The sequence below is a fragment of the Lentinula edodes genome (genome assembly GCF_021015755.1).
Source record: "Lentinula edodes strain Le(Bin) 0899 ss11 chromosome Unknown C8R40scaffold_20, whole genome shotgun sequence".
NCBI lineage: Eukaryota > Fungi > Basidiomycota > Agaricomycetes > Agaricales > Omphalotaceae > Lentinula > Lentinula edodes.
The window spans coordinates 242,484-269,916 of NW_025764326.1; the positions used below are offsets into that span (position 1 = coordinate 242,484).

Consider the following 27,433-nt stretch of genomic DNA (forward strand, 5'->3'; position numbering starts at 1 on the left):
TCATCTCTTAATTCTTAACCACCACCATCCCTTACAAGCCATCTGCTACATTAGCATTTGGCCTTATTTCTTGGTCCTCTTCGTCGCAGGCTATTCGTTCTTAGGACACCCGTAATGGCCCTTTCTGCTGCTGACCTTCAGGTAGCTCCTAGTCGACGAAATAATCTGCGTCTTGCTAAATGTTTTCGTCCTGCAGAAGAAACACGACATGGAAGGCGCTCCGGACCCTTTTGCTCCGACTCCTGAGGAGCAGGTTGAACCTCGTTCCAAACCCCTCAAGCAGGAATTGGATACCAACTCGCACCAGGCTTTCCCGTCTCTCGCTTCTTCGGCTCCAACGACAAAACCGGCTACCCAGTCAGCGTGGGGCGCTGCCAATGGTCCCCGCATCAAACCTGTAATCAACAAGCAACCCGTCTTCACCGATTCTTTCACACTCGGGACAGTCGAGCTTACTACTAAGGACAACAAACCGGTAACCCTCGGAGAAACCATCAAGCAGGTCATGGCGAAATACAAAGTAAAGGTCGAAGCTTCTGGGAATCAAAGAGGCCACCAGACTACATTTCATATGAAGGCCGAGTCTCAGAGAGAGTTGGACAAGGCTAAAAGGTTGCTGCTGGCTCTTCTCAGTCCCATTGTGCGTGTTCTCAGTAATAATTCACTCTACGTATAATAAATAATCATGCGGCCCAGGAAACTTTCAATGTCACTGCTCCGATTTCTACGATTCCGACTATCATTGGACCCAAAGGTACCCTTTTGTTGGTATTTTACATCTACACCCTAAAAGTAGCTTGCTACAGGCGCGACGTTGAAGCAAATCCGAGATCAAACTGGTGCTAAAATTGATGTTCCTCCGAAGGACTCCGCCAACGGTACTTCAAATGGTCACGCCGTTGGAGACGATGAAGACGAGGAACCTTCCGTCCAAATTACTGTCATGGGCCCTAAACCATTGGCCCTCGAGGCTGTGGATTTGATTAACCAGATCGTTGCCTCCAAGACATCGAGGATCACCCAGCGCGTTCGTGATATTCCGCCCCATGTCCTTCCTTTCATTCTCGCCAGGAAAAGCGTTTTCGAAGCTGCCGCTCAAGGTAGTGAACTGAAACTTCAGAGTGGCCATTTTGAAGTCACCGCTAGCGGTGAACGCGACGCCGTCCATCGTGCCCTCGATTTGATCAAGGCAGACATCGCTGAACTATCGTCCAACCTAACTTCGCTCAAGATTTCACTACCGAAGAGACAGCACCGTCTCTTAGTTGGCAAGGGTGCGCAGGGTGTCATGGCTAAAAGTAAATGTGCCGTTATGGTTAACTTTGATGACCCCAGTGATGAAATTGCTGTCTGGGGTCATGCAGCGGATCTCCCCTCTGGTCTTGCGGCAGTTATGGAACAAGCTAACTCGAAATACATCCATGAGTTCCCACTTCCTGGACCTGTAACCTTGTCCAAGCAGCTTTTGGAGTATATGAACCGTATCGATTACCCGAAGACATTAAGCGAGAAACACCCTGGTGTTTCAATTTTCACTCCCGCACCTGCTACTGTCGACCGCGCGCATTCTCTGGTTATTGACATTGTTGGCGACAAGCCTGCTGTAGACGCTGTGGTCAGGCAGGTTTCTGAACTGATTGGCAAACTCATCGGTGCCACAAAGGATGTTTCTATCGATTGGCTCCTCCATCGTATCATCAACGGCAAGAATGCCAAAAAGTAAGACAACACGGACACTGATGATAATTTGTTTTGTGACCTTTTTAACCTTTTTATAGGATCAAGCAGTTCCACGATATCTACAACGTCTTGGTGTATTTCCCCGCCGAATCTGCTGAGCAGTCTTCCGTTCTTTTGGTCTATGATCCATTTGGCAAAGCTGCCTCGCCCTCTCCCGACGATAAGGCGAAAAGCTTGGACGAGGTCACCAAGGAGCTTATGAAAATGGTCAAAGAGGCTGCCGACGTTAAGAGTGACACTCTGCAAGTAGAGAAACGCTGGCATGAAGCTATCATTGGTCAAGGTGGTACCACTTTAAATGCGTAAGCTATCACTTTTTTTCCATAAACACATGTTTTAGAAAAGATATTTTGCACAGGATCATTGGCGAAGACAAAGCTCTTTCCATTAAGTTTGGGGTCGAAGCTGGCGATTCTGCAACCGAAGATTCCATACTTATCCGCGGTACAAGCGCTGACGTTTCTCGGGCCGCCAAGGAAATCCTTCAGATCGTAGAAAATGCAAAAAACGATGAAATCGTGAACAGCTACGTCAGTACATTCTCCTTCGGGTTTCATAGACTGATTCATTTCTTATGACCAGTCAACTGAGTTCGACATTGACCGGGAATATGTAGGTCGGGTCGTCGGTGCTCAAGGTGCAGGCATCAATAAACTTCGGGATCAACTTGGTGTTAGGGTGGATGTCTTGGACGATACAGACGAAAAGGAATCAGGTAAAAAGAAAAAGGCTGTTCACCATAAGTCCAAAGTTAAGGTTCGTTTTTCCTAAGATAATTTTGACTATCGTCCCTGATCGCGCTATAGATCACAGGGAGAAAGGAGAACGTCGAGGAAGCCCAGAAACGTATTAATGCTCAGATTGAGAAACTCGTGAGAAGCACATTTCCACTTTTCGAGACGAGTCTGATTATTCCTCGTAGGCCGATGAAACCTCTGAAATTCTTCAAATACCCACCAAATACCATTCTGGACTCATTGGACAATTCGGTAAGGTTTAATTCTAGCTTCAACCCACGCAAGTGCCTTTCAATTGGATGACCTGATATTTATGTACCTAGGTAAATACGTTATTCGGCTAGAGGAAAACTATTCTGTCAAGATCACTTTCCCCCGTCAAACAGCGGAGAATGGAGAAGGGAAGACTAGGGAGCAGCTTAAGCCTGATGAAGTTCTTATCAAGGGTGGAAAGAAGGGTGTTGCCGGTGCAAAGGCGGAACTCCTCGACGTAAGTTTATCTCTGAAAATCCTGATACATTATCTTGATTGTTTGCAGGCTGTTGAATTTGAGAAAGAAACCAACAATGTTCTAAAATTCACAGTCCCTACCCGCTCTGTTGCTCGTATTCTAGGCAAAGGTGGAAAATCTATCAACGAGATCAAGGACACGACCGATGCCCAGATCGACGTCGAAAAAGTTAGTGACGATCAAACGAACATCACAGTTCGCGGAACGAAAAAAGCGATCAATGCTGCAAAAATTGCCATCCTTGCTATCGCTGACCAGGTTGCGGAAGAACTCGCTCTCACTGTTCCCGTTGAAAGCAAGTATCACCGTACGCTCATCGGTGTCGGTGGTCAGGGTCTCAAAGACCTTGTCTCTCGTTGCGGTGGAGGTTCCGATCCCAAAGTGCTAGCTAATTTGATTAGATTGTCAGCGCTGTTCCTATTTTTGCATGGATCTGATTCTCACCCTCTCGTATAGTCCTCGTCAAGGTGAACCCTCAAATGAAGTCCGTCTTCGCGGAGAGCCGGCTGTGGTCAACAAACTTAAAGTGGAATTGGAAAAGGCTGTTGCTATGTTGCGTGACCGTGTCATCCTCGCTGTAGAGATTCCTGCGGCGCAACATCGTGCTCTTATCGGTCGCGGGGGTCAACACTTGAATGAGCTCCAGGATCAAACGGGCGCTCAAATTCAATTCCCTGGCTCTCGCTCGTATGCTCACGTTGGTGAGCCGGAGAATGCAGTTGACTTTGGTGACGTCGATCCGGCAAACATAGTCAAGGTTACCGGTCCTCGTGCTGCATGCGAGAAAGCTATTGATGGTTTAAAGGTGGGCATTGTGTCCGAAGTGATTCAGTACAGATAGTGAATGTCATTGCAGAATTCTATGAAGGCGGCAGCTCCGGAGCTCATTACTTCTACGATTTCTGTCCCCTTGAAATACCATCATATCATCTCTCAGCAAGGCCAATTCTTCCGGAATCTCAGAAACTTTGGTGTCCAAGTCGACCAATCTGTCCAAGCTCAGAAACAGGAAGTGCCCGTCAGACCTGTTCCTTCTGGTACAACTACAGCTCGCATCGATGAAGAAGAGGATCCCGAAGCCCCAGAGGTTGAATGGGAAGTTGCTCCTAATTACCAGAATGCAGAGGAAGGCGATTCTCTGTGGACCTTAAAGGCTCGCGATCAAGGAGGATTGGAACGAGCTGCAAAGCTTGTTCATGATGCTATCGAGCATGCCAAGGGCATGTCATTCATTGGTTTCCTCACTCTTCCTGACAGATCAACTTTCCCTCGGATTGTCGGTTCCAAGGGGGCCAATGTGATGAGGATTCGCAATGAAACCGGTGCAGACATCCAAGTAAGCCGGGAGAACAGCACAATCATCATTGTTGGTATGTGTTGTTATTTTTACTAACGCTCCGCGAAATTAATCCCTTCTTTCAGGTTCGGAAAATAGCATCATTGCCGCTAAAAATGCTGTTATGAGATTAGCCTCTGGACGTCCACGTCGCCAGCACGACTAATGCGACATAAAATGAAAGGGGTTACATAGATCTACATATTGGTTGGATATTTAACATTTTAGGATAAAACTGCTTTCTCCTGCTCGAAGCTTCCACCCATACCATTCATGTTTTCAATGTAGCTGACCCATTCATCATAACTGTTACAAAATTCAGTTTGTTATCGCAAAGCTTGCTATGTAAGAGTGGAAACTTACGTAAATCCAGGGGGAGCTACAGACCATACATCCATACCATGCCCAAATCCGTTAGTTGTAAGGTGTTCTCGATGTTCGGTTTTTTCGATGCTGGAAGTTTTTCTGTCAATGGGAGGACCTTGCGGTCCCAGATGAGTATCATTCAAAAAATTCATTTCCTGAACTTCATCTGTAGATGTTAGTGCTGTTGGATGATCGTATCCTCGCTTGAGTTCCATGAGCATATCCCTGCATGCAGATTAGCAAGTCAGCTGAAGTGAGATGGCCAAGTCGTACCAAAAGCGTCCAGCACTAGCAGATTTGGCTCCTTGTGCCTCCAGTACCCCAAGAAGTATCCATATATTTTGAATTTCCTTGTGTTGGTCTATTTCCGTTCCAGCACGCTTGCTTGCCCAAAGATTGAAAAGAAGTACTACCCCAGCCGCAAACGCTGCATACTTTGCGAGGAACGGTTTGATGATATACATACCATGATATAATAGGTATCATACCTGTGTATGTGGTAGGGAGGCAACACTACCATCTTGCTGGCAATCGAGCACGCGAGCACAAGATCTCGCTGCTGTCATACAAACTGAAAGTGAAGGAAGGGCTCGAGAGGAGGGTCTTGAAAGAAATGGACGATGTACATAGATCTAAAGCCAGTTCAGAAAATTGAAAAACGGGGAGTTTGTCTTCTTTACTTGAAGATGATAGTAGGCCGTATACAAAAAGGCAGATTGCATGGCGAAAACTCCCTCTCTTTTCCTTCCTGATTCAGATCGCACTACGGGAAAGGACATTAAGATTGTGTAAAGTCAGAGTTTTGTGGAGGTCACATACGATGTGGAGGAAGTGAACTGATCCACTCATTCAATGACGAATCAAGGTCGTATACAACTCTTTCTCGCCAATCTTGTCCGACAAGTCCCAAAAGAAGTTGTGATTTCTTGGTGGAGTATAATGTTCGTAGCGCAAAGTCTAGGATATCACATAGACGTAAATAACTGACGAATGCTGTAATGACGGAAGGTTTTCCAGCTGGTTGCTTGAACGCAAGACTCTGATTTGTATTTTCCCAGTACTCATCGTCGCATTGTATAGGGAGATCAGCGTCAATACTGCCATATTAGTTCATCAGAAGCATGCAGGAATAGAATCGAACTCACTCCTCATCATGGATGGCAGGTGGTCGTCCAAGAAAACTCGCTGTAAGCTTATCTAGAGTTACTAAGACCCTACAACAATAGCCAAAAATCAAAGCGAGTCGAACCATCAGCTCAACAGCAAACTTGCCAGAACACTCTCTTTGTCTGTTCCTCTTCAGAAGTCCATTTATGTCCGTCAGGCTTGCGACGATGAAGTCCCAGCTCGCACGAAAAGCGGATCCCCAAAACAACTAAAATCCACGACTGCGATGGTTCGGGAGTACCAATAAGGTATAAAATCGAAAGCTGTGACCATAGTCAACACAGTCGCCTATAAACAATGCACGGAGAGAAGTTGGTGCCATACACAACACTGCTGGAGCTCATAGAGCGAAGGCACTTCAAGTAATGATTGTCGAAGCGTTCGGACTTGTGCGAACCATTGGTGTCCACTACATTGAATGAGAGGGGATTGAACGGTATGATCTACGCGGACTGAACTTCGCAACGCACGATGAAAGTTCAGAGTCTGGAACATGTAATACTCGGGGATCGGCAGAATATCGAGAGCCAATAGCACAGACAAGCAAAACAGTAGCCCCAAAGCGCTGGTCACGAAAATGAACGCCTTCAGCTATTGATTGCTGGAAGGTCGGAGCGTGTATAATGGGGAAAAAGATGTTCACGCTGACTAGATAAAGGGAGACAAGGGAGAGCATTAAACTGGTCTCCGGGAAGTTGTACTTGGGTATCTGTTGGTCCCGAGAAGCTCTTTCCCACTGGAAGATCAGAATGAATATATACATGGTACATAAAAGTAATGAAGAACTATGTACTTACGGGTTGTACTTGAAGCCAATATTCGGGACGTTGAAACAAAGCATGAAGGGGGATATTTTGTTCGCTCATAACCTCGCTTTTAAGATCGTACGCCTTCTTCATTAGTGCGAATCCACTGGATGGGCCAAAGAACCTTGTGTGGATCGGATCTGAATAGAGATCCAAGGGTCCATTTGAAATGATTCCGTCACTGTCAGAGGGAGTAGTCGATCCATTTAACGTGACTGTTGGGAGCCCAGCAGACAACATGTTTGAGTATGTTGACGCTGAATCAGAAAGCGTTGAGCTGAGCCTCGAAATCAAAGGCGCTGATGGGTCTTCTTGCGGGACTTGTTCTGTATCATCGTTGCCAATCTAAAATTTTTCGTTTTTGTTGGTCGTCAAAGGTTCAAAAAAGCAGAAGTGTACCCACCTTACCCTGTAACTGTTCAGACATGATTCGAATTCGTTCTTCAAGTTCATGTACGTATCTGTATATCGTGAGGTCACTATTGCAAGGTCACAAGGGAATCACAAACGGATTTTTCGGCCCTCGTTTCTGATTAAGTTACGTTCAAGCCCAAATTCGTGGCATAGTGACAAGATGGAATACCTACTTTCGTTGGAAGTGTGTGTGTGCATTCTATCCCGATGTTTATGCAATTCGTGCACTGGTTTTTTGGCATCCGGGCACTATCACCTGTAGCATGGTCGGTACTACTATAGACACACGAAGTACTGAGGCCAACAGTAACACACATTTGACTGGACAAAGAAGATCAACAACATCATGACAAGGACAGTGGAAACCGAGCTGACTCTTTCTCCTGGAAGCACCATTTTGGAAAATGCCGGACACAGACTCGAATTGAACGTAGATAATACTCACCCTCCTATGTGACGAGCGTCAGCAACTGAATTGTGCATACGCGCAAGGATGCAACTCACGACAATAGTCGCAACTGTGTTGCATTCTTTTGCGAGTTTTTTTGTTAGTTTTTGAGGCGTCTTCCTGGGCAAACGTCGACATGGTTAAAAGTAAGAGCAAACTACCCTGCAGCTGAGTCAAGATAGAAAAAGTTCACGTACATACGGTAAAAAGGCTGTCATTGATCAATATCTCAAAATACATTACCGGGGAAAATCACAAGATATATATACATTCGTATATCCCTAGGAGTTAGCACATACCCGTCGTACGTCTGGGAATTAGATAGATAAATTGACAGATAAGTATGCTTAGTATGCTGAGTATAAATAAAGTGAGGCATAAGAATACAGCTCCCGAATGATACACAAAAATCTACGGTATAATGACGTCGACAACTAATTGCTTCATTGATAGGACGCCCCAACTGCAATGGTCGAAAGACCCATACTTTCAACGTAGTGACTCCAGGCGTCAAAGCTTAACATCAAAATCATTTTAGAGTTGATCAAGGAACAGAGAAGACGGCTACTTACTCAAAGCCACTTGCAGTGGATGACTCAAAATCTGCAGCATGATTGACTCCGCTCATGGCTAGAGCTTCTCCCTGATACCCAGGCTGGAGTTGGGAAGAATAGTAATCCTGATTGGGATCTTGATATATACCCTGATCCGCATCTTTATACGCGACTCCAGGATCGTTGTGGAAATTATCGATCCTACCGAAAATCTGTTCAAGATATGTTACCGTCTTCTTATCGATAGTAGACAGTGATTCCGCGGTTTGCTGGTTTGTCCAGGCTGGCGGACTCTCACCAGTCGATCTCCAACCGTAGAGCAACTGTGATGCAAGCTGTAGATCAGCTGAAACTTGTTCATCAAGCCGGGTTGAACGTGTGGGGTAGGGTTGGGCAGGTTGAGATTGAGATTGAGATTGATAGGTGGTTGTTTGTGATCGGGAGAATGGCACTTGAGCCTGTTGAGCCTGTTGAGCTGACGATGGCAATTTATTGATAGGCTCGTTGGCGTTACGAGCACGTTTGTTTGAAGGTCGGTAATGATCAATGACATTGAAGTCATTCACAAGCTCAGAAAGCATGTCCCTTCGGAGAAAAAAGTGAGTTTGAAAATCTTAAATGGGCGTGGTATCTCCTACCAAAATCGCCCAGCAATATTCCAGCGCCGGTCACAATCATGGAGCATGTTCATGATTATTCTTGCATTCTCTATCTCTCTCTCATGATCTATCATGATGCCCGCACGTTTACTTCCCCATAGATTCAGCACAATTACCATAGCTGAGATAAACGCCCCATACTGCAAAAAAACCCGTCGGTCAGCTACTGTTAAGCCATGCAAGAAATTTTACCCACTAATATTTGAGGTAATCCTATGATGCCACGCGAGACATGCGCATCCAAGATATGGATGGTGAACCTTGCGGCATTCGTACATATTGCAAGCGAATGGAAGGAAGCTTGCGAGGCCTTCTGGAGGAAAGGTCGATGCGACCTGGGGGGAATTCAGATACTAGCCTTCGATGTCATCCGTGGCGTACTAACTGGATTTGTACATTATAGTACATCGTATAGAGAAAGACAGACTGTCGGAAAAAGACCGGATTTGGTTGCATAGGATTCCATCGCACTGTGCTAGATCAGAGGCGTTTACTACAACAGTAAAGTAGGCGTACAATGCTCCGGTACTGTCATGAACCACTTATTCAATGCAGAGTCTATGATTTGTCGTCATAGGTCATCATCCTGTTGGCTAGTTAGAAAATCTAAACGACTCGCCTAGTTCCCGAAGAATCTTCTGTTCCCATTCTTCCCCAACTAGACCTAATAATAATTTGGACTTCTTCGTGGAGTACAACGTCCGCAATGCAAACGCAAGTATTTCGCAAAGTCTCAAGTGGGAATTGAAGCACGAAATAATGGAGGGTTTATCCGCAGGCTGCTTGAAAGATGATTCTGGATATTGAGGGTTCTCCCAGTACTCGTCATCGCATTCGAGTGGTAAATCACAATCGAAACTGGATAAGAAAAGTATCAGCATTCTCGTCATTTGAGTTGTGAATCGGGCTCACTCTTCATCTCGAATAGCAGATGGTCGACCAAAAAAGCCGCTTGTCAACCTATCTAACGAGACTAGAACCCAAAAAGCGCGCCTCTTCTGTTCGTCTAGAGAAGTCCATTTGTAGCCTTCCGGTTGCCGTCGATGGACACCCAATTCTTCAGCAAACCTAATACCTGGCCCGAACATCAGACTCCAGCGGCACTGCATCCAGATTAAGCAAACCGACCTGCGGCGCAGAGAACCCACGAAGATGACGGACTCGACGTGCCAAACATATAAATTGTTGCCAACTATAACACTGCTGAGAGTTTGTTGATACGGCCTGAGGTAGAACTCACGCAATAAAATTGAAGTTCATAGACAGTAGCAACTTCAATAACGGATCGTCGCATCATTTGCACCTAAATTTGGGTATAGAGAATGGGGTTCGTCAGGAGCAATTACTTGACCTGCGAAATCACGCTTACCTGCTCGAAGTAACGCCAACCGCTGTACATCATCAGAGTCGCATCGAAGCATTTCATAGCGAGATCACGAAACACACCATGAAAGTTGCGATGTAGGATCGGCAAACACCCTAGGATCGTTAGAATAGCGCGATGCTACTGCACAAACCAGGAGGAGCGTGGTCCCAAAATCGTGATCATGAAAGTGAAGACCTTGCGCCACACATTGGTTGAAACTAGGTGCATGGAGAATGGGAAGAAATATGTTGACTTCCGCAAAATAGAGAGAAATCAACGAGACCATGAGATCGGGTTCGGGGAAGATATACACTGGCTTTTCGCGCTCTGAAGACTCAGTTTCCCACTGGTGATCACAATATATGAGGGCTGAATCGGGCATATATATTATATTTCACGCACTGCTTGCATTCCCCAATACTGTGGTCGTTTGAACGGATGCGTGTGGTGGCCTAGCGTCTCCTCTTTGACTCTGTGCGCACTTTTCATGATCATAAATGCACTGGATGGACCAAAGAAACGTCGCTGCACGGTGTTCAAGGAAAGCTTGCTGAGATGATCTGCGAGAGCCACATGGGCAAAGTCTTCTTCTTCTTCCTCTTGTTTGGGACGATCTGAAGGTGGAGATTCGGTAGCAAGGCTGGGATAGCCCGGGTTGGAGGAAATAGACGAAGGTACTCCATTGTAACTGGGGGAGTTGCTCCGAGCCGCGGATGAGGTGGAAGCTTGATTTCCGATCGAGCGAGCGGACGACTGTTGTTGCCCATCTTTCAGGTCTTCGACCTTGACGTCAAACTAAGAATTCTCAAGTGAATCTAAGAGTACATAATCACATATATTATGATAATGTATATCTACGTACCTTGCGTAGCATTTCCTCCATTGTTTTAACCTGATGAAGGTGATGCATAGTCCCGGTCAGTTCTCGCGACCAATCTGTAAAACATCAATCACTACTGACACGTTTCTCAAGCTGTTCTACATAGCTTAGAAACAAAAAGATATGAGATAACGTTATGATGCAAAGAAGGACAGCACATACGCGCTCTTGGGCCCTCGTTTCTAAATAGTGTCCCAGTTAGCTTGCTATCATGATTCAAACATAAGTATTCACTTTCACAGGTTCACTGTGCGTGCACTCTACAAAACAGGATTAGCGGATTGGAGTAGCACTTGTCGAAGGATCGGTGGGCACCTATTGCAAAGGCAGCGCAATTTGTGCACTGTTTTCCATTACGAGTCGCACTGTCACCTAAAAGTTCTGCATGAGGTACTTGGCTTTCGGTCAACGAAATCAGTATCTACATTTTCTACAAGTGCACCGTGAGATACAAATGCTCAGTCGACGAAATTAACACCTACATTTTCTGGAAATTCGTGAGTTGAAGGTTGAGTCGGGAGGAGAAAGCAAGCGATAAACGACACCTTCTTTCTGCATTCGTCACAAGCGTTACCTTCAAGCACAATAATAAGCTTGTTTCCAATAGCTCAAGTGCAAGTACAAGATACCTAGTCTCTTTTTCTTCCATCCAATCCTTACTGGATTCTCGTCGGAAGACATGGTGGTATGGAGCGAGTTCAAGGATTACACATTGAATTAAGTATAGCTCCAAGTTCCAAGTTGAAATTTGACTCGTCACCCAATGATGGTTACTCGGTTTTCGGAATGAAGTTCGTTGATGGTCACTTGCATTGGATTGAAGACAACGCGGCCGGCAATGATTTTACATAAGCAAATGATATTAACCACCTCTTCAAGTTCTAATCCATCTCGGTTCCCAGATGTCTATTTACGACGCGTAAAACGAGGCGACTTCTAGTCTTCTACATAGAAATGCGACTCCTGCTTACAGGTGCACAGGCCGTGACTGGAATGCCGATGTTTGATACGGGACGCCGACATATCGTTGTTATCATCATACTATGTAGGCCACTGGCATAATCATAATGTACTTAATACATTCTCAATCCATGCATTAATTCATCATACACATACGGAGATTCGAGCACAACGCAGTGTACCGCTTCACAGAAATACCGGAAAGACCTTTTTCGGATCAAACGATCCGCTCCATCTTGAGAACTTTGTTCAGATTATTGTTACGCTTGTCCTTGTTCCGAATGTTCACAAGAACGATCCTTCCTGCTCATCGATTGCTTCGCCCGAATACACGCTCCCTACTTACTCAGAGCATCCGCAAAACCTCTTCACCATTTTCTATCGTCAGCTCAACCTCAACCCGTTTTCGCGCAATGTCAAGTCATGGAGGCGAATCCACTCTCCGCCCAGAGCCTGATAAGGTCTTACAGGACATCGCCGATTACATCCACAGCTACAAGATAGATTCCCCTTTGGCCTTTGAAACCGCAAGGCTATGTTTGATTGACACTATTGGATGTGGCTTGGAGGGTTTGCGTTTCCCAGAGTGCACGAAGCTTCTTGGACCTGTAGTCGAGGGAACCATTGTGCCAAATGGTACGTATAGCCCTCAATAAATGTATCATTTTCATTGAACAAAAGTGGCTCTTAGGAACAAAGGTCCCAGGGACTAACTACCAACTTGATCCCATACGCGGAGCGTTCAACATTGGCACAATCATTCGCTGGCTTGATTTCAACGATTGTTTTCTGGCTGCAGAATGTAATGTTCATATCTCCCTCTTCCCGCTCTCAAACTGAAGCCCTAGACAGGGGGTCATCCTTCGGATAACCTCGGTGCCATTCTTGCTGTGGCTGACCACCTTGCGCGTCAAGGACAACCTCTGACTGTCCACGACATCTTAGAAGGCATGATCAAGGCCCACGAAATTCAAGGTTCTCTTGCACTGCTGAACTCTTTCAACCGTGTCGGCTTGGATCATGTCGTGCTCGTCAAAGTTGCCTCGACTGCTGTGGTATCCAAGATGCTCGGGCTCAACCGGGACCAGACGATAGACGCAGTTTCTCAGGCATGGGTTGATGGACAATCTCTTCGTATGTTATTTGCCCTCATGCCCTCTTACATGTGTTTACCAAATTAGGTACGTACCGTCACGCTCCCAATACGGGTCCCCGCAAGTCCTGGGCCGCTGGTGATGCGTGCTCTCGCGCTGTGAATCTCGCATTGCTTGTGAAGAAAGGCGAAAAAGGTCTTCCTTCTGTTCTTACTGCAAAGACCTGGGGCTTCTATGATGTTTTGTTCAAGGTCCGTCGCGTCGTTGTTACTTCTTGATGGTCTTGTGACGAACTTTGTGTATGTGTGTTCTTCCAGGGCAAACCCTTCGAATTCCAGATTCCCTACGGATCCTACGTTATGGAAAACGTTCTTTTCAAGATTTCATATCCTGCGGAGTTTCATGCTCAAACCGCCGTTGAAGCAGCACACATCATTCATGCCAAACTCAAGGAAACGGGTAAGACCGCAGAAGATATCAAGAGCGTAAGGATAAGAACTCAGGAAGCGGCGGTCAGAATCATCGACAAGCAAGGCCCATTGGACAATTTTGCTGACAGGGAGTGAGTGAAACGCGACGTTCGCATCGAAATTTATCTTAATTCCTTATAGCCATGCCATCAACTATATGGTCGCATATCCCCTCATATTTGGCGAGCTTACCTCTGATAGCTAGTATGTTTCCTTCCGATTTCCAATGTAGCTATCTGCTAATGCCCCTCGCAAGCACCGACGCTTCGGCTGCTGACCCCCGAATCGATGCTCTTCGTGCCAAGATGTACTGTGTCGAGGACAAGGGCTTCAGCGTAGATTACCACGATCCCGCGAAACGTTCCATTGGTAATGCTCTTCTGGTCGAACTGAACGACGGAACTGTCCTTGACGAGGTCGAGGTCGAGTATCCTGTTGGTCACAAGCGGAGGCGCGAAGAAGGCACACCTCTATTGATCAATAAGTTCAAGAGGTACGTGATTCTCTTTCATCTTCAACAGCCGCAGCGTAACTTTTGTACGTAGGCACATCTCGCACCATTTCGAACCAGCTCATCAGCAAAAGTACGCCCATCTACTTATACCATACGGTGATCTCCCAGTGTCTAATATTCTCATAGGATTCTCGACACTGTTTCTGACGCCACGTCTTTCGCTAAAATGCCTGTCGACAAGTTCACTGATCTTTTTGTCAAGCCTTGAAGCCATGACGATTTATTCTAATTACCAAGCTTTTTGGCGTACGTACGTACATCAACGATGATCGGGATACAAGGTCAATCTGCATGGAAAAAATGTTCAGTGCGGTAGCCGTAGAGTACGAAGATTCATAACTTGTGGACACAACAATTTGAATGTATCCATGAGGACATGAGACAAGAATACGGAATGGGATGAGAACAAGGTGAAAGAACAGTACGAAGAATTGCAACCTGAGGGGGGAAATCAACAACTAATAACATAGAAGAGAGCCAGATTCGAACTTCGAACAGGATAGCGCGAACAGCTGGAGAAGGACGAATAATAGCGAAACAAGGTGAAAAGATCTAACAGAACAACATAATACGAAACAATGTGAAATGATTGAACAGAACAACGTGAAAAGAACAAAAATTAAACCAAGATTGATGTCCATGGATGTAGGGAGGTCAATTCGAAAGGAAAGGATGATTTCAGAGAAAAGGAAAGCCTATGCGAGCCACGCGTCTAGCTCTGAGCCGCTCAACCAAGGATCGCCAGTAGACACGAAGGTTTCCGCACTAGTGGTGACGCTATTCCCTTGTTTCTTGGACTTGAACTTCTTCCGAACAGTCTCCTTCCCAGTGACGCTTGAAAACGTCTTCCCGCTCCGGTTACTTCCTGCGCTGTCGCTTCTGCCAATTGCAGGGCCATTCTCTTTATTAGCGATTACACCGCTAGAAGCAGTTGCTACCATATTGCTCCTTATCTTGCATGGTCGTTCACGGATATCTTCTGATACGATCACACCTTGGAATGGGGGTTTAACTGCCCTAATATGAGCACTGGCGTTTGTCGAGTTCGTTCGAGGCCCCAATTGGATAAATCCACCAACTTCCAAATTACCTGCAGTGAATGGTTCACTTCCAAAATGCGAGGAATACGAGTGTGAACGGTGTATGGCACCATCATGGTTGGAGATGTCGGGAAGACGCGGAGTATTTTGACTAGTGTGAGCAAAGTATGGCTTGTAATGTTGTCCCTCAGCACCTCCTCCAAAGGCAGTACGCTCGTTACGAGGGGAAGTGGGTGGGTGCTCCGCAGTTGACCCGGGTTCCTCGGGTACTACAGAGAGTTTTCGCTGGAGAAGACGTGCGAATGGGACTGAACGAGGTTGAGTACCCGGTCGACCTCCCAGGCGGAGCACGGAAGACTTTGGCGAAGGAGGGGCCAACGACATAGCTTTGGGATTCTGGGAGGGAATCGGAGGTAGTGGTGTGTTCGGTGGGGGACCAGGATGGTGGAAATCGAGTTTCAGAGGACTTTCTGGCGGAAATTTAGTTGCGAAGAAAGGTCTTTCATAGCTGGAAGACGGGTAAGCCGAAGGACGGTCCAAGTTCATGGAACGAGCAAGTTCAGAAATTTGCTTCAGTTCGCCTGGGCTAAGATTCTGTTGTCCGATCCGTTCAAAAATGAAACGACGAAGCTCGTCAGCGGCATCTTCGCTATTCCAAACATCAGCAAACCTTTCAGTGTGCAAGGGTAGGGGCGTAGAAAGATACGGAGACCAACTTGAGGACGTTGAGCTGGGAGAAGCCAATAAGGGAGTCTTACGTTCTCGTTGTGCACGGTATTCATAGGCCAGATCGATGGCGGGAATTTGAGGCTTTGGAACGATATAGTGAGAACGAACGGCAGGTTCAACAGTGACACGAGGTTGAGGATGGTCAGAAAGCCTTCCTCTGGGTATAAACTCTGGCGCGGAAGCCTTCAAATGAGGTTGTTCATTGACCCCGTGGATATCCGCGTTGCTAGGTTGAGTATTGTTCCAAACAAGTCCAAGACCTTGAATAGGGTCTCGCCCTTTCACAGATCGCTTGAGGTTGTCCGGAAATTGATGAAGATGGTTAAGAGCATCGATGCCGGATACGCTACTAGGGGAAACGTAGAGGCTATCTGAGGGTGGATTTCCAAGAACCTTTGACTGTTCCGCGCGTTCTGAAGGCGTATTGCTGACTGTACAGATTCCAAGAGTGTGGAGCTTTGATTGATTAAGGGTATCTCGCTTCTGTACTGAAAGAGATTGATCAGGATGAGTGTCGAATTTGGTATCAACGCCATGTTCGCGAGCGCCAGCATCGTTTCCAAGGCCCCAGATCGTGCGCGTCATGTCTTCTCCTTCAATGATGGTACCCTCCGCGCCTCTAAAAGACAAGTTAATCCTACGGACCTTCACATTCAATCACAATGAGGCAAGACCTACGAAGGGCATCGGGCATATGGCAGGGAAAGTGGGCCGTGTAAAGCGGGTATAGGCCTTGGGGGAGAGCTCGCCCAGGTGTTCCAGGCTGAAAATCGAGTCAGATCTTGCGAACGTTCTTAAAACTCTTTCGACGCTCACTATTATCGTCTGCGAGGGCCTTCGGAAACTTGATCGCCTTTTGCCGGAGAAAAGAACTCGGAACTTGCATATTATTGCCAATGATCATGATAGATTCTGGCGAAGACGGGGGAGATGGAGTTTGTGGAAAAGCCAATGATCGACGAGGACGTGCGCGCTTGGCGGATGAACTGCCTAGATCGGATAAGATTTGGCTCTGAGAAGTTTCTACCGAGCTTTCAAAGCAGTCTGAGGACAGACTATTGTCGGCTGACGACACAAGAGAAACTTTAACTTGCTCTGACATTGAAACGACGCGGTCTCGAATGGGTTCGGAATCGATTCTTGAAGGAGGTGAAGTTTCAGGAAGAGATACAATCCGCTTTTTTAGTGCGTTCAGTTCTGAAGGTTTCTTGTAGGCAAGTTGAGATAGTTTGTGATCGCGTTTAGAGATAGTAAGCGAGGAAAGCTGGCTATATGCGGCATCCACATCCTGAGATGAAAGAGGTTCGTGTAAGTTCAGAGCATTGTGGCCATCCGAGCGGGAGAGATGGCGAGGAGGTTCTGTTTGAATGGCGCGGTCAACGTATGTTACACTTGGCTCATTGGACATGTTGCAAGGATGGTACAGAGGCAAGTGAGAACAGAAGCGCCTGCGTGTCAACATTTAAGATAGGGGCTTGTCTCAAAGCAAGTACTACCACTTACTACTAACTTAGTACTGTGCCACTGTAAGTAATATTTGTACAGTCTCCCTTTTACGATTGTAGCATTGAAAATATTAGCTCTCGAACTTTATTCTGCCGTAGCTACTAAGAACCTCCAGAAATAGAATGTACTTCAAGTTCGATATGCATATGACGAACCATTGTGAACTCAGCTAGATTTGTTCTAACGGTAACTACGGCGTAGTAATAGAAGCTACTTGCGCCACCAGAATCGATACGGCTGAATGTTATGGAATACCGTGCATATGTCTATATGTGACAACTTATTTGGAACTTATCACACCGCGAACTTTGACAGGAACTCTACAGGCGGCAACGCTCAAGCTCGCTCAAGGCTGAAAAGCAAGTATCGTAAAATACTGATCTGTATGAGACACCGTGAAAGGCGGGGCAATCTCGTGTCAACCGACGAGCAACATGCAATTCATAGCGCTAGGATCTATCGTAATCTTGCGGAGACAGCCTGAGAGAGAGGATTCTGTAGCGTCCTACTAGGGCGGATTCAGGATTACATGTATACTGAATCATTCATCATTCTCCTTCTACATGTTTTTGGAACAAGAAAACCATACTAGGCTAATTCTTGCAGAGAATCGCCGTTGTCCGTTGGTATTGTGTTACTCATGACACCAAAGGAGCACGTAAGATTATTGGTGCCTCCGGAAAATACGTTTGGAGTTGTGGGCGAGAAATCATAGGATAGGACTGGATAGGAATGTTAACGACATGGTTTATAAGACGGTGGCGTGATGAGGACGTGACTATCATCGATAAGCTGTCAGCAGAACTTGAGGAACTTCTGCTTTTCCATCATAGCCCCGAAGAAGTTCGAACGCATACTTTTTTTCGCATGGAGGCCGTATAGACGAGCGAGTAAGAATTTGCATAGATGACGATAACTTGTGAAGACAGTGTATCAATATACTGTCCCCTTGAAGGAAAAGGAAATTTTCATGACATGTTGAAAGTAATAACTTGAACCCTAGTATGGACGCACTAAAAAGAGAAAGGGTGTTCAATTATTGGAGGAATTGGGAATCACGAGCTTATACGAATCTATTCCAGTATTTTGCATCTGAAGGGCTCGCAGGCTTTAGAGGACTCGCGAATTTTAGTCGCGCTGAACAAAAACTTGCAGTGTTCAACCTGTTACCAATAGAAGCCAATAGAGTGGCAGCAGTCTGATATGCCGTTGAGTCCAGAGTAGAAAATGACCCCTAAGCTGATGTAGTAGTTATGCAGCACTGGATGTGAGTACTGTAGCATTACCATCACCTAACTGGGGTACGGCTTGAAAGCATTCGCAATAAATATGTGTGATATGCGGACATTGAGGTCTCCGGTGGGTGAGTAAAGGAACTAATTGCTTTGGAAGCGTCAAGGTGAGTCGTGACCGGTTATGCAAGATTCCGCGCAACTCAATGTCTTGCAGTACGTTTGGGTACCACTACTGAGGAAAATTAGTATGTATAGAATTCTTCGAGAGAATCGTCAGTGCCTGGTAACAGGTATTCCTGAGAGGAGCGTCATATGCTTTATGATTCAGCATAGTCACGACTGGTGAGGTAAAATCCTATCCCATAATTGCGATTGGTTCTACCTTTGTAAGAGTAGGTTGAAGGTTTTGGGGGTCTGCCAGTGGGGTCGGAAGTAGAGAACGGCGCTTAATGAAACGACATGCGAGCGCTTATACGGTCTCGATGTACCAAGGGTTTAATAACGACCGCTGGCACTATTAGGCAGGGCAGAATCAGTGGTCTGTGCTATACTTTGACACTTTACAGGCTGGGGGAATATCGGAGAGCTTCGCACAAGCTCAGGATTCGGATTTACTATCATTGAAGCAATCGATACGAGTCACGAGCTCTGTTTGTTGACCGATGCCCGGGAATGAATTCCCAGAGGATTCGTCCTCAACGTGACTAGAGTGAACCTACCATGAGTCCTTTTCTTTGCCATGAGCTTCTCCGATTCCTACATCCCTCCGTAGATTTTCCCCAAGTGTTTGGCTCAATCTCAGCTATTCTCCCACACAGATTGGTTGAATTGGGCTTGATACCTCTTAATACCACACCGTCATAACCGTCATCCACATTTACTCGCGGGTAGCTGCATTACATTTGGATTCCAAAATCGCACCCTGCCCCGGATAATTGATAGAAGATCCAAATCTCACCTATAGCTTATAAGCCAACAGTAAGTAGCACTGGATCGACCTGTACCGATACCGTCCCGATTGTTCAATCCATTCCACGGCTTCGTGACATTTAGACCTTGCGACCCTGGCTGTGTGGCCCTTATAACTTTACAGCGTCTCTTAGCGTTTCCCGCTTTTCGATTCCGTTCAAGCTCTCGGTCTCTCTGAGCTCGTTTACCAATCTTGGTACGACCTGTCTATGAATCATCGACTTCTTGTCAATAACATCCACGCTAGAATCAATTTCTTCACTCATCATCGCATACTCAATTTCCACCAATGGAAACAGTCACGAATTTCCCCTGCCACAACCACACTGGCGGAAATGATATTATCCTCTGCTATCAATGCGACGCCAGAGTATCCACGAAGAATGCCATGAGCACTGCTATGCAGCTTATCCACCATCGTTCCGCCTGCTCTTGCGTTTCCCAACTTTCCGATGTCCAATTTAGTTCTGAATTTAACCCCAACGTAGAACTTTCTCCTGCAGAGAAGGCACATGTCTCGCACTCACTTTCCGACCTTCAGCACCTCCTCGACAGACACAACTTCGAGCTCGCACGTCTCCGTGACGTTATTACCTTCTTATCCACTTCGCAGGAAGCTCTCGCTCGTAGGATGGAGGACGTCAAATCCCTAGTTGCACCCATCAATGCACTCCCTGACGAGATTCTTGCGGAGATTCTTCGCATGCATTTCGTAGCGCAGATGGAGGTGATCCGGTATAGGTCGTACGGTAGAATCCGTATACCACTTGGATTCACCCGAGTATGTAGGAGGTGGCGAGTTGTGGCATTAGGGAGTCCACGTATCTGGGCAGACGTTACGGCCTTTGGGGATATGCATGTCCCTGCCAACAGAGGAACGGACGAGCCCATATTTGTTCGCGACCTTATGAAGATGTTCCTTTTACGCTCTCAGCACGCGTCGCTGAAGGTCAAACTCGGGCTAGCGACCTCTCATGTTAGGACAAAATCATCGAGTCGCATCGTCGCTCCACTTCTACTCTCACAATCCACCCGCTGGGGTGAGGCTGACGTTGATGTAGATCTGGAAGGGGACGATATGATTCCCAATGTTTTGCAAAACGATGGTGATGTAGACTTCATCATGCCCGGGCTCCATGGATCATTCCCTCTTTTGAAGCATCTCGCATTAGGCGGAAAGTTTGCCTCGACTTCACAGCGGTGGCGATGGGGAGAAGACCCGGGCGCGATTCTTAGACCCCCTCCGGCTGTTTGTCTTCAAAATGCTTCCTCCCTAACCCACCTCACGCTCAATCTTCGCGCCTCTCTATCTCCTACCGAGATGGCGAGGGCGATAAATATACCATGGCACCAGATACGAACTTTAAGATGCAATTACTCTTTCGGAAATCTGGAGAGCCTACTGCGGCTTTGCACCGACATACAGGAGGTTGAAGTAAATGCAGTCTTCCGCGCGAGTTTCTTTACCAGCAATAATCAGCTTCACCATTCGAGTTCTGATTCCCAGGATGATCCCTACGTCTGTGAATCACTCAAGCGGATGTCACTGAATGTGGCATTACCTTCTTGCACCGGTGTCAAGGGACTACTGCACCATTTGCGAGCGCCACGATTGACATCTCTTGACTTGACATTCATACCATCATCGTCTGATTCATTCCCCCCGTCTGCCATAGGGTCTTCTCCAACATCGATTTCTACGTTCTTATCAGACGACCTTGTATCATTCTTTTCTCGTTCTCGTGGTCATGGCCAACTAACCCACCTTGCGCTACGCAATGTTCCGAAATTCGATTCTTGTGCAGAAACTCTTATAACACTTTTCCGGAATACTCCCGAACTCCAGGAACTTCGACTGGAATTCCAGAAGACATCCGATAACCCACTGGATGAGTCCGACTTGATAGACTATGGAGACCAGGGCTCATGCAGTCTAGTGAATCTTTTCAACGAGTTGAGAAGCACCCCTCTCCTCCCTACTTTGACGTATATGAAGATTGAACATCTTTCGGAGGCAGAATTCTCGAGCGGACTGTATAGCGGTCGAAATTTGGAAACGGAGGCGTTGTTCGATATGCTTGAAATGCGGCGAGAGGGTTTAGCAATTGGATCAAGCTCATCCTCTACTGTTGCACGGTTAAAAGAGATGCACCTTGGCGAAGAGCTCGTTAGCCTTGTATTGTAGGTGGCATGTTCATCAAAATTGCAGTATTGCAAGCACCAAAACAAGCGCACTCATACAATACATACATATCATGATTTCTTCGCAAAAAACGTAGAAAGTTTTGCCATTCCGTTAATATTAGTCTTCTTGAGTTTCTCGACTCCTTGAGATGCTTTCGGCGCCTTCCGTTTATCGATTTTCTCCTTGGAATCCTCTTTTTTGATTGCCTTCTTACGATTCTTTGAGCTGGAGGCTTCACGAGCTTTCAGTCTCTTTTCTTCCTCCAGCTTTTCCAAGTAGGCATTGAGTTCGGAGAAACTGTGATATGGGTAAGTTCATACGAAACAGAAAAAAGTGACGTTTTGATAGCTTTCAGGCACTGACTCGTATGAAGCAAGGTGCATAGTGCACAAATCTGGAGGCAGATACTGTGCAACTAAATCACAAGCGATTTTCAGACGACCAACTAAACATCCGCCTTAGTTTAATAAACGAGAATACCGAAATAAACATACCTTCGAGCAATTTCTCATTCCCATCCTCCATCAGGCCGTCCTTTGCTAAGCTACGCACCAGTGTTCTGGAACCTTCAATCACGTTCGCCTCCAGTAGCTTCAGCACTTTAAGCTTCAGATATTCGACATATTTGGTTGGAGAGAACCGATAGACCATAATATCAGGCGGAAGTTCTAAAGGAAGGGAGTTACACCGAGTTGGGAATGAGGACAGAGTGCAATCACCTTGCGAATCGCAGATTCGTGTCAAGGCATCCTTACAGCAGTTCATAGATGCAAATGTGGCGACGTCTTTCGCTGAAATAGTTTCGATGGAATCCTTACTCGAGGATTGTTCCAACTTGGATGCCGCTTCCTCGAAAATATCGTCAGCCGTTCTGAATTGTCCTAGCGATCCATTTTTCTTGTAGAATATGAAAGGATTTAGATCCCGATAGTTCAAACAAGTAATAGAGTAGGCACCGGAGAGAAAGATCGAAGGATTGGAACGAGAAGGAAGGCAGGATCTACAGACGTGATTAACAATAACTTGCCATCTTAGAAGTCTTCATTAGTTGGAGTATAAAGCATACAGAGAGTCTCCTCAGCGCACCGGATATAACCTCATTTTCAATAAACCATGATCTCGCATTGATCGGTTCAACGGCTTGTAGTTCTGATATCGTGCTACTCAAGGCGGTTTGGTAGGGAAGGAATAAGGTTGGTAGGCCTAGAAGCAGTATTTCTAGAGGTGTCTTTCCTATTCCGTTGCAAAACTCACCGGTTCTGGGATGTGGCAGTCGTATAAAAGACCCATTGTTGACGCGTTGAACGGTGGTTCCGTCTAGTATAGTGTGAATAATGTCTAGAAAACACAGTAAGTCGTGTTCTGCCAGACCTAACAGTCAGTATACCATCTGGAAGGACGCTAATCTGTATAGTCATTTTGAGTGGAGACGCGTCGTACTCGTATGAATGTAACTTCAAGTGAGGAAAAAGAGCACTGCTCTGACGCCGCACTAACACGTGACGTGAATCCTTCGCATCATCGACATGAACCAGCGCATAGAGTACGCGTTGGCCTCTGAATTTGGCCCTTCTTCTGAACCTGTTGATTTGAAAAAGTTTGCTCAAGATGTCGCTGTTCTTTCCCACTCCGTCCGGAACCTCACAGGGTCTGAAGTAAACCAGACTTCAATGACTGAGGAATGCAGGTATGTTGTGACAGTCATGTTCACTTCTTAAATTAATGCTTGCCAGTATGCAGTGTCGCAGATATTCACAACTCACTCATGGATATCTGGAATAGTTCGAAACTTCTAGCCTACCTCTATCGGAGTCACGATACTGCTATCGCGTCTTTGCACGGAAATACTTCAAGGGTGACGAAAACACGCAAAAAATCCGCGGCAGCCTCAGAGCCTTGTAATGAGTTGCAAGACGTGCAACAACTTCAGGCGAAACTCGATACAATAGCTCTGTCTTCTTGGAAGTGAGTTATAATCATTGAGCCTTCATATCGTAAATCTGACGGAAGTCAGATTAATGCCCGATGCTGCTCTTTTCACAAGACCTCCCAGAAATGCAGATTACAACACTCTTACTGCCATTGTACTGTTCACCAAGTTACCCTTTGCTTTCTTCCCTATTGATATCTTTTTACAGAGAGTCTCAGATACCGACATGGACACCCCTACCGACGCGATCGATTCTCAAGTTCTCATCACACTCACGACGCATTTCAAAGTGCATTGGCGGACAAGCGTACTTAGCAAGAATTCTCAACACGTACTCATGGCTTCGCAAACACTGGGAGACCTGTTTGAAGTTATGCCGTGCGTGTCAAACGAGTATCCGGAAGAGATTGTTGAGGACGATAAAGTCATCGGTTACAAGGAAACGAATGGGATGAATGGCAGCAGCGGATGCGTCATCGTCATCAACGATCTTGCTTATGGAGATGCTTTGAACGAAGAGGATTATGCTGAGTACGTAGGCATTTCTCAGCTCTCAGTCTGCTACCGACATTGACTGGTCCCGTTCTTAGTAAACTTGTGAAACATTTGAAGATTACCAAGTCTGCAAGTGCAATCAAGAAAGCCAAAACTGCAATGCATGACACCCCACTTTCCTCTTTAGCACTCCAAATCAATGTACCATACTGGCTTCTACACCAAGGAAACTGTGAGCATTTCATTGTAGTTGATCAAATTAGGTACGTTTTGCTGCATCGTCGCAGTGGAATTACTAAATTCTGAATGCAGATCGAAGCATTCCGAAGATCCAGTTACCGGGTATCCTCTTACTCTGTATCAGATCCCGGCGTCATTGGATTGGTGTCAGGCTTGTACAAAAATACCTGCAGTTTGGTCTATCATCGGAGATGTGAGGCTGGAGGCAAGTCCCTGCTTATTGTGTGGTCCATGTTGGAAAAGTATGGGTGAGCCCACCAATGAAGGCGATGAAGTGCTTGCTGTGCCTTTGCCAAAATACAAGTTGTGGTAATGCATGTATGTACACAAATATTGTAGGGGTATTAGAAAATATTATGAAATAACGTCGCTTGGCGCGCTTGCCAATTCTCATGTCCTTTCCCGCTACTGCCGAGGCCATTGATTCTCTAGAAGAATACGAAGATATCATAGCCTGGATAAATGATACCCTGACTGCTTCTAGCAGTGAACAGGACCTCGAATCTCTCATAAATCTTGACCAACAAATTACCCAGCTCATCGCTTCACTCGACATTGCCTGCGAAGACACCTCCTCTCAGCTCGAAAGGACTATCGACGATGTATCTCGCGGTATTCCTCGACTCACTTATGATCTTCATTTTATAAAGGATAATGCCCTTTCTCTTCAAAACTCTTTGGCGAATGTCCATTCCAGTTCACGCGCAGCCATCCCCGACACTACTGCCTCTGCATTGGAGCAGCTGAAGCGTTTGGACACGATGAAGGGCCACATGGAAGCGGCCAGAGAAGTCCTTCGAGAGGCCGAGAGCTGGAGTACGCTTGAGTTAGAGGTGACATCCATGTTAACGGAGCACAACTATGCGAAGGCAGCATCCAGACTATCCGAAGCTAACAAGAGCATGGTCGTGTTCCAGAACACCCCGGAGTATGATCCCCGACGCACGCTTCTCGTGAATCTGCAGAATCAGCTTGAGGCTTCCCTCAGTTCCGCGTTGGTTGCTGCCATCAATGAGCAAAACTTGGAGACGTGCAGGAGCTATTTTGACATATTTAACAACATCCAGAGGGAAGTAGAATTCCGAAACTACTACTATGGCTCTCGCAGAGCCCCTCTTACTGCTACGTGGTCTGATGCAGAACTTTTAGATGCTGCACCGGAAGGGAAAATTGTGTCTGGTCAGACGTTCAGCGAATTTCTTTCAAAATTTTATGCCAGCATGCTTGCACTCTTGAATCAAGAGTGTGGTTCAATCCCTGCTATTTTCCCTGATCCTGCTCATACGCTTTCCGCCTTCATTTCGTCAATCCTTTCTTCACTTCAACCTACGTTTTCTCAACGATTGTCGTCTTTGTCTTCTTATTACTCTGATTTGGCACTGAAGGAGCTTATAGCTGTCTACCGAGTAACAGAGGAGTTTGCTGTCGGGGTGGTCAAACTCATGGAGAAAATACAATATTCTACAGTGCCCCCAGTCAACACGAGTTCATCTGATCCTGCAACTCCTACACATCCCTCACACAGTCGGAAGAGGTCCATGAGGATGTCGATCTCGTTCCGTTCCGGCATGAATAGGACCAATTCTGGTGGTCAGAAAATTTCCAGTCTTGTTGATGGTTTAGATTGGGATCAAGAACTTTTCCATCCTTTTCTGGAGTTCCAGGTAGACTATAGCTCCCTTGAACGTCGCTTTCTTGATCATGCCTTGCGCGACATTGTTTCGAATGATACTCGCCAGAAAGCTTCGGGTTCGGACCAAGCCCGTATTTTTCGAGAGAGGGCGGTTGACATATTCAGCGCCGCGGAGGAGAGTCTCGCACGTTGCTCTGCGTTCACCCATGGCTATGGCTCTGTATCACTCCTACAAGCTCTGGATGGCTTTTTGAAATCCTTCGTTGATATGTGGACCGCAGATGTAAGCTTTGCTTCTTTAGGGCCACATTCTACACTGCAGGAGGCAGGATCAGAAGATCTATCTGGACTCGACTATACATCCCAGGACTGGCAAAACATTCAAACAATGCTTCACTTACTGGGCTCTGCTCGCAGTGTTTATGAGCGGATGAATTCTTTCGAAGTCAAATTACGCTCGAACCTCGCTAACACAGCCAGTACATTTCGACTCCATCGCGGTGATCCTACTAGTTTTCCTATCGCTGACACAAAAGGAGCGGAGCAGATTCTTGAACAGTCATCACTGAACTCTGCAGATTTGCATGCCCTATTGGACAAAATCGACGTGGATCCCTCACACATCCGAGATAATTTTTCGCGTCAGCAAGGAACCGCAAGCTCTACTCTCGGAGAACCGTTGCTGACGGACGCTCGTTCAGCGATGTTTGACTTTGCAAAGGCGTGTCAGATTTCGCTGCAAGACACGATTTTATCACCCCTTCGACAGCAACTGGCGTCGTATGCGATTTCCTCCATATGGGTTATCACTACGGAAGAGTCTCGAAACACTACTTTCAACGACCTGCAGGTTCCTACATTTTCATTGTCACCTAGTGAGATCTTCCAACGAGTGACAGAAGGTCTTTTGAACTTGCCTCGCCTTTTCGAAGTCTACGCCGATGACGACGCCCTCTCGTTCTCGCTTCAAACCTTGCCCTATGCAGATCCCGAACTCCTCAAAAATCTTCCTGCAGCGTCTGTCCCGGATATACCGACTCATTCTCGGCGACATTCCGTCACAAAATCAGTCACCTTGGACCCTGAAGTGGTTTCTACAGCATGGCTATCGTCCTTGGGACAATCGCTTCTGGCTCATTTAACAACGGAGGTTTTGCCCCGTATCAACAAATTGAACTCTGGAGGAGCGGCACAATTGGCGTCAGATCTGGGGTACCTTTCAAATGTTATTCGTGTGATAAATGTAGAGTCTGAAGAGTTGGAGCAGTGGAAGGAGTATGTTGAGCTGAATGATGATGCTGGGAAAGCAAAAGTAGATACCAAGAACGATGAGGACCGCGTTTTGAATCATGTCGCTCGAATGCGTGGATGGAGATAGACATGTTATTGTAATCCATTATATACAAGGTTGCAAGTCTCCATGAACATCTGCGAATCTTAGACTTTATG

The 27,433-nt window shown here is 46.3% G+C and overlaps 9 protein-coding genes across 9 annotated transcripts; 5 read left to right on the forward strand and 4 right to left on the reverse strand.

The window, feature by feature from the left end:
• Positions 1–114: 114 nt before the first annotated feature.
• On the forward strand, positions 115–4,490 carry C8R40DRAFT_1171224 (uncharacterized protein; the record flags this gene model as incomplete). The annotated part of the gene is made up of 14 exons (XM_046231666.1): positions 115–141; positions 197–640; positions 697–754; positions 807–1,719; positions 1,779–2,042; positions 2,099–2,270; positions 2,323–2,496; positions 2,547–2,612; positions 2,663–2,729; positions 2,801–2,967; positions 3,016–3,392; positions 3,445–3,793; positions 3,845–4,358; positions 4,411–4,490. 14 exons carry the CDS (start codon positions 115–117, stop codon positions 4,488–4,490), a joined length of 3,672 nt encoding a protein of 1,223 aa, XP_046085700.1.
• Positions 4,411–7,983, reverse strand: C8R40DRAFT_291921 (fungal-specific transcription factor domain-containing protein). The gene is made up of 17 exons (XM_046234615.1): positions 7,723–7,983; positions 7,582–7,641; positions 7,523–7,526; positions 7,251–7,333; positions 7,173–7,192; positions 7,067–7,124; positions 6,655–7,008; positions 6,328–6,593; positions 6,182–6,266; positions 5,963–6,120; positions 5,836–5,904; positions 5,510–5,787; positions 5,371–5,453; positions 5,179–5,322; positions 4,964–5,124; positions 4,688–4,915; positions 4,411–4,630 (listed from the first exon to the last, which is right to left on the reverse strand). The coding sequence occupies exons 1-17, from the start codon at positions 7,741–7,743 to the stop codon at positions 4,549–4,551; spliced, it is 2,154 nt and encodes a 717-aa protein (XP_046085701.1). The 5' UTR covers positions 7,744–7,983; the 3' UTR covers positions 4,411–4,548.
• C8R40DRAFT_1237648 (fungal-specific transcription factor domain-containing protein) lies at positions 7,739–11,843 on the reverse strand. Its single transcript, XM_046233442.1, has 20 exons — positions 11,614–11,843; positions 11,530–11,558; positions 11,300–11,356; positions 11,219–11,244; positions 11,147–11,166; positions 11,066–11,090; positions 10,967–10,996; positions 10,507–10,899; positions 10,185–10,450; positions 10,108–10,129; positions 9,979–10,041; positions 9,867–9,930; positions 9,651–9,813; positions 9,358–9,596; positions 9,255–9,296; positions 9,124–9,208; positions 8,935–9,073; positions 8,718–8,878; positions 8,098–8,664; positions 7,739–8,041 (listed from the first exon to the last, which is right to left on the reverse strand). The coding sequence occupies exons 2-20, from the start codon at positions 11,540–11,542 to the stop codon at positions 7,969–7,971; spliced, it is 2,448 nt and encodes an 815-aa protein (XP_046085702.1). The 5' UTR covers positions 11,543–11,558; positions 11,614–11,843; the 3' UTR covers positions 7,739–7,968.
• Positions 11,844–12,357: 514 nt separating this feature from the next.
• On the forward strand, positions 12,358–14,230 carry C8R40DRAFT_1171228 (MmgE/PrpD family-domain-containing protein; the record flags this gene model as incomplete). Its single annotated transcript, XM_046231667.1, has 9 exons — positions 12,358–12,580; positions 12,636–12,746; positions 12,797–13,078; positions 13,126–13,289; positions 13,356–13,600; positions 13,650–13,712; positions 13,765–14,001; positions 14,054–14,092; positions 14,149–14,230. The coding sequence occupies 9 exons, from the start codon at positions 12,358–12,360 to the stop codon at positions 14,228–14,230; spliced, it is 1,446 nt and encodes a 481-aa protein (XP_046085703.1).
• A 487-nt stretch (positions 14,231–14,717) lies between these two features.
• Positions 14,718–17,199, reverse strand: C8R40DRAFT_1069978 (uncharacterized protein; the record flags this gene model as incomplete). The annotated part of the gene is made up of 3 exons (XM_046226183.1): positions 14,718–16,428; positions 16,470–16,554; positions 16,608–17,199. The coding sequence occupies 3 exons, from the start codon at positions 17,197–17,199 to the stop codon at positions 14,718–14,720; spliced, it is 2,388 nt and encodes a 795-aa protein (XP_046085704.1).
• Positions 17,200–19,790: 2,591 nt separating this feature from the next.
• Positions 19,791–21,686, forward strand: C8R40DRAFT_1069979 (uncharacterized protein; the record flags this gene model as incomplete). The annotated part of the gene is made up of 1 exon (XM_046226184.1): positions 19,791–21,686. The coding sequence occupies one exon, from the start codon at positions 19,791–19,793 to the stop codon at positions 21,684–21,686; it is 1,896 nt and encodes a 631-aa protein (XP_046085705.1).
• Positions 21,297–23,173, reverse strand: C8R40DRAFT_293068 (ribonuclease H2, subunit B). The gene is made up of 8 exons (XM_046234619.1): positions 23,074–23,173; positions 22,941–23,024; positions 22,773–22,889; positions 22,643–22,716; positions 22,406–22,583; positions 22,181–22,354; positions 22,050–22,131; positions 21,297–21,983 (listed from the first exon to the last, which is right to left on the reverse strand). The coding sequence occupies exons 1-8, from the start codon at positions 23,102–23,104 to the stop codon at positions 21,755–21,757; spliced, it is 969 nt and encodes a 322-aa protein (XP_046085706.1). The 5' UTR covers positions 23,105–23,173; the 3' UTR covers positions 21,297–21,754.
• Positions 23,165–24,723, forward strand: C8R40DRAFT_1107258 (snRNA-activating protein of 50kDa MW C terminal-domain-containing protein). The gene is made up of 6 exons (XM_046228191.1): positions 23,165–23,373; positions 23,427–23,651; positions 23,701–23,770; positions 23,825–24,147; positions 24,207–24,374; positions 24,424–24,723. The coding sequence occupies exons 1-6, from the start codon at positions 23,213–23,215 to the stop codon at positions 24,662–24,664; spliced, it is 1,188 nt and encodes a 395-aa protein (XP_046085707.1). The 5' UTR covers positions 23,165–23,212; the 3' UTR covers positions 24,665–24,723.
• Positions 24,724–27,433, forward strand: C8R40DRAFT_1107260 (oligomeric Golgi complex subunit 7). Its single transcript, XM_046228192.1, has one exon. It carries the CDS (start codon positions 24,744–24,746, stop codon positions 27,360–27,362), a length of 2,619 nt encoding a protein of 872 aa, XP_046085708.1. The 5' UTR covers positions 24,724–24,743; the 3' UTR covers positions 27,363–27,433.

What these genes read in the sequence shown, in the direction of transcription:
- C8R40DRAFT_291921 (XM_046234615.1), bottom strand. Translation starts at nt 7,743, where the DNA reads ATGACAGCCTTTTTACCGTAT. An exon ending in CCTGCCATCCATGATGAGGA is followed by an intron (nt 5,788 to 5,835) that starts GTGAGTTCGATT and finishes CTAATATGGCAG; the next exon opens with TATTGACGCTGATCTCCCTA. An exon ending in GCTAGTGCTGGACGCTTTTG is followed by an intron (nt 4,916 to 4,963) that starts GTACGACTTGGC and finishes ATCTGCATGCAG; the next exon opens with GGATATGCTCATGGAACTCA.
- C8R40DRAFT_1237648 (XM_046233442.1), bottom strand. An exon ending in AAACGAGGGCCCAAGAGCGC is followed by an intron (nt 11,091 to 11,146) that starts GTATGTGCTGTC and finishes TTTGTTTCTAAG; the next exon opens with CTATGTAGAACAGCTTGAGA. An exon ending in TCTGCTATTCGAGATGAAGA is followed by an intron (nt 9,597 to 9,650) that starts GTGAGCCCGATT and finishes TTTCTTATCCAG; the next exon opens with TTTCGATTGTGATTTACCAC.
- C8R40DRAFT_293068 (XM_046234619.1), bottom strand. Translation starts at nt 23,104, where the DNA reads ATGACTATACAGATTAGCGTCCTTCCAGATG. An exon ending in ACTGCCACATCCCAGAACCG is followed by an intron (nt 22,890 to 22,940) that starts GTGAGTTTTGCA and finishes TACTGCTTCTAG; the next exon opens with GCCTACCAACCTTATTCCTT. An exon ending in GAATGAGAAATTGCTCGAAG is followed by an intron (nt 22,132 to 22,180) that starts GTATGTTTATTT and finishes GCGGATGTTTAG; the next exon opens with TTGGTCGTCTGAAAATCGCT.
- C8R40DRAFT_1107258 (XM_046228191.1), top strand. Translation starts at nt 23,213, where the DNA reads ATGAACCAGCGCATAGAGTACGCGTTGGCCTCTGAATTTGGCCCTTCT. An exon ending in TCAATGACTGAGGAATGCAG is followed by an intron (nt 23,374 to 23,426) that starts GTATGTTGTGAC and finishes GCCAGTATGCAG; the next exon opens with TGTCGCAGATATTCACAACT. An exon ending in ATAGCTCTGTCTTCTTGGAA is followed by an intron (nt 23,652 to 23,700) that starts GTGAGTTATAAT and finishes GACGGAAGTCAG; the next exon opens with ATTAATGCCCGATGCTGCTC.
- C8R40DRAFT_1107260 (XM_046228192.1), top strand. Translation starts at nt 24,744, where the DNA reads ATGTCCTTTCCCGCTACTGCCGAGGCCATTGATTCTCTAGAAGAATAC.